The sequence below is a fragment of the Lactuca sativa genome, chromosome 1 (genome assembly GCF_002870075.4).
Source record: "Lactuca sativa cultivar Salinas chromosome 1, Lsat_Salinas_v11, whole genome shotgun sequence".
Lineage (NCBI taxonomy): Eukaryota > Viridiplantae > Streptophyta > Magnoliopsida > Asterales > Asteraceae > Lactuca > Lactuca sativa.
This window is the reverse complement of record NC_056623.2, coordinates 19,947,375-19,951,602: the sequence shown is the minus strand read 5'-3', so window position 1 is coordinate 19,951,602 and position 4,228 is coordinate 19,947,375. Positions and strand designations below refer to the sequence as shown.

The 4,228-nt window shown below is 37.5% G+C and overlaps 1 protein-coding gene across 1 annotated transcript; it reads right to left on the bottom strand.

Annotated features, from left to right (window-relative positions):
* Positions 1-3,014: 3,014 nt before the first annotated feature.
* LOC111915676 (putative glycine-rich cell wall structural protein 1) lies at positions 3,015-3,388 on the bottom strand. Its single transcript, XM_023911309.1, has 2 exons — positions 3,211-3,388; positions 3,015-3,121 (listed from the first exon to the last, which is right to left on the bottom strand). The coding sequence occupies exons 1-2, from the start codon at positions 3,386-3,388 to the stop codon at positions 3,015-3,017; spliced, it is 285 nt and encodes a 94-aa protein (XP_023767077.1).
* Between the last annotated feature and the right edge of the window lie 840 nt (positions 3,389-4,228).

Below are 4,228 nucleotides of genomic sequence, written 5' to 3'. Positions count from 1 at the left end.
GTTCTTGATATCTATGATGGATGAACAAATTATACACGTTTTATTCGATTTAAATAGTATACGTATTTTATACTTATAATTATGATGGGTAAAGATTGGTAGATGAAATATGAGATGAATGATGATAGATGAAAGATGATATAGATGATGAGAGGTGAAAGATGATGAGAAGCCTTGACCCCAACGATGGCCCAATCATGTAGCAGAGTATAGATGACAACCACAGTCAATTCTAGACAGTCCAGTGTAACGCTAGCAGGCACGCAACCTGTAGGTGTTGTGAACGATATGTTCACCAGATGTACTCTAAAAACCTGGCAGCTATGGATTTAGTACCCTATAGATGAACATTTGGCAGATATGGACTTAGTGCCTTACAAATAAACATTGGCAGCTATGGACTTAGTGCCTAACAAATAACATTAGAAGCTATGGGATTAGTGCATGTTATATAAACCGTGGTAGCGATGGACTTCTTGCTTATTCCTTAGGACAATCCTTAGGAATAAATATTGAGGAATAGAAGATTCTTAGGGAAGATACTTAAGAATAAAGAAGATAATAGGGATGGGTAATTGGGTTAATTGTTTGATGATGAAACATAAGAACTATATTAATGTGGGTTGAAAACCCTATGTACTGACGAGGTTTCCCAACCTGACCCATTCAGTTTATTTGTATCACATGTATTGATACGAAGACACATTACACCGAGAGATTTAAGGAAATCTAAATCATTAGTGTAAATGAATGTAAGGTCTGTCTATGCCTATGTTTTTGTATTGACGATGATATCCTAATATTTTAATATAAATAAAATACATTTCTTCGGAAATGCTTTGATAATATTATTATCATGTTTTTATGGGAACAAATTCCGCATTGATATTCTTTAAAACAAATACTCTGATTTTTAAATAAGCATAAATAAATTTTTTAAATGACCTTGAATTTGAGGATGTCACAGGTCTTGTCTCCTTTGGTTTATGTATTTCTTGCATAAACCAACCACCTAAATACCTTAATATGGTTATAAATAGGTTTCTACCCAAAAAGAACTTCGTATGGTGTTTTTTCTTTAATGACTTTCGAGGGCAATCTGTTTATGATATAAGTTTTTGTGAGAACACTTTCTCCCCGGAACTTGATCGGTAGGTTAGCTTTAAATTTCAATGCCATTGGAATCTCGAGAATGTGTCTATATTTTCGCTCCACAACCCCATTTTGTTGTGGGGTGTGGGGGCAATTGGTTTCTAATATAATTCCTTCTTTTACATAAAACTCCTTCATTGAGCCTGATATGAACTCCCCACCATTGTCTGTTGTTATTCTTTTGATTTGTTTTTCTAATTGAGTCTTCATTATATTGTGAAAATCAACCAAATAATTTCTTGCTTCATTTTTGTGTTTGAGGAGATAAGCCCAGGCAACCCTACTAAAATTGTCCACAATAGTAAGGAAATAGCTAGGACGAGAAATTGAAGGTGTACCGTGTATGATACTTGCCCCAAACATCAACATGTAACAAATCAAAGCAACTATATTTTATTGAACTAAGACGAAAAAGGAAGCCTAGTATGCTTTGCCTTTACACAATAATAAAAGACTGTGTCTTTTAATTTTCTAGAAAATTCTCTAAAAATCGACCTGGTTTAGCTTTGATTTTGTAGCGTGACCCAACCTCTTATGCCATAGCTCAACATTTATCGTTCTCCCTTCAGTTGCCACCAAGTCTATTCGATAGAGGATAAATTTGCACTCACCTACGCCAATCAAGTTCCTCGAGCGTAAGTCCTGCATGTAATACAAATCAGGAAGAAACAACACATTGCAAATCTCTAGTAAGTCAACTAACTGATAATAAATTGAATCTGAATTTAGGAAAATGCAAGACACTTTCACTTTTCACTGTGTTTTTTAATGTGCAATTTCCTCTTACTTCAACATGACCAATATCACCATTAGGTGTCATGACAGGTGGTTCCAATGGGTTACTTATTCCATTTCTAGGATTTCAAGTTTATATGTTATGTGCTCAGTGACACAAAAGTCTACAACCCATGCATCATCAATTTCGACCTTACCAACCATGTTTACTATCAGGGTGGTGTTGTCGTTTGATCCATCTTTTTGTAAAATGTTCGATCTGCTTTTGATAATGTTCATTGGATAGCCCTGGTATTGGACTGGTCCTGAATCCACATAAGTTGCATTCGTTTTGTTATGTTCCTATTTTGTTTTGCTTGGCCGCCAATCAGGATACTCGATCCTATTGAAACACATGTCTATGTTTGACCATTCTTGCCATAATTATTGCAATGCACTGTTTCTTCCCATGTCACTCATTTAGAATCCTTTGGTGTAAACTTTTTCTTTTGCTGAGTAGAGTCTTCCCTTCATCCGGGGGCATAATTTTGGAAGGCGGCTGCTGCTGTTGTCAACTTCTTTAATGTCGAAACTGCCCTTTGTTGTTCATCTTCTAACACAAGATAGTACATCGTTCCCAACATGGGTGTGGGTTTCATGGAGAGAATTTATGTCTTTATGGTCGACTATTCGTTGTCAAGACCCATGCAAAATTTGTAGAGTCTTTTCCCTTTCTTTGAATTCCTTAACGTGTCATTTGGTTCGCTGGAATCCACTGGAATTAGAAGGAATTGGAATCTAATTCCATCACTTTTCTTTGTTTGGTTCAAGTTTTTAAAATGAATTTGATTCCTATATGAGTCAAATTTTCCTTCCAATGAGGGAAAATAAATTTTATTCAAAAACTTAAGGAATTAAAAATCCTTTCAACTGAGAATTTTGAATGTTACCATATTACCCATTTTACTTCTAGCACTACATATAAAACTCCTTTGTCGCCACCACCACCACCCACCACCGCTACACACCACCACCACCACCACCACCACCTCCATCGCCACCCACCATCACCACCACCGGTACCTCTGCTACCACCACCCTCCACCCACTAGAACCATCACCTCCACCACCATCGACCACTGCCACTGCTACCCACCACCGTTATCACCACCTCCACCATAACCACCACCACCTCCACCACCATACATCATTGTCATCATTTCCCACTGCACATCACCTCCACCACCACCTACCACTACCACAACTACCTACCACCACCACCATCACCACCTATATCACCACACTACCTTCCACCTCCACTACCACTCACCACCGTATCCATACCATCACTGCCACCATCACCGCCATTACCTTCGTTGCCACCACCAACACCTTTGTCGCCACCACCGACAACACCTTTGCCACCACCTTCATCACCACCACTGTTACTACCAACATTTCCACCTCCACCATTACACCACCCACCATCTCCGCCACTACTCATGACCACCAACATCACCATCACAGTCACAATTAATATCTTCATCACCTCCGCTACTAACCACCATCACCTTTGTCGCCATCATCACCACTATTGCCACCGTTAACATCACTGCCACCATCACCATCATTTACTATTTTTATAATTTATATAATATAGTTTTACATATAAGTTATAAAACAAAGTAAAAATATGCAAAAAAAAGGGCAATTTTGTCATTTTATATTATTTCAGTTCCATTTTCAACCAATCAAACATAATATTGAATTTGATTATAATTCCTGGAAAATTCCAATTCCTTAACATATTCAAATTCCTTCAAATACATTTTGCGAACCAAACACCACCTAAGTCTTTTGCCAATGTCACACACAATACAAGCATGTGTAGCAAGGGACAAGAGACATGGTATGGTTCATGTGCCACAGTCCTTGTAACTTGGTATAGTATGCTGAAACAGAAGTTTTGTCTTGTCGCTTGATCGTGAGAATTTGATTCTGCTCATATGCTCTTTGAGCACTTTTTTATATTTCCTGAAGATCATCCTGGATTTCTTTCATTGTATTTGCGTACTTAACACTCGTTCTGATGTCTTTATCATTGCATCGACTCGCATCCACATCATGTAGGTGGCCGAGTCTTCTTTTGGTTTCTTGATCATTCCGTTTATGAACCCAATCTTATTCTTGGCGAGAAAAAATATCAATTCTTAAGCCCAACCGTTGCAAGCTTGTAAAGTTTCTATAATACAATAAAGATTTGAAGAGTTCAAAGTTTAATCGTTTATTTAATCACCAAAAAGGATATAAATTATAACACCTGAAGTGAGGTACGTTCCATTTGTACCCTTATATTTCAAAG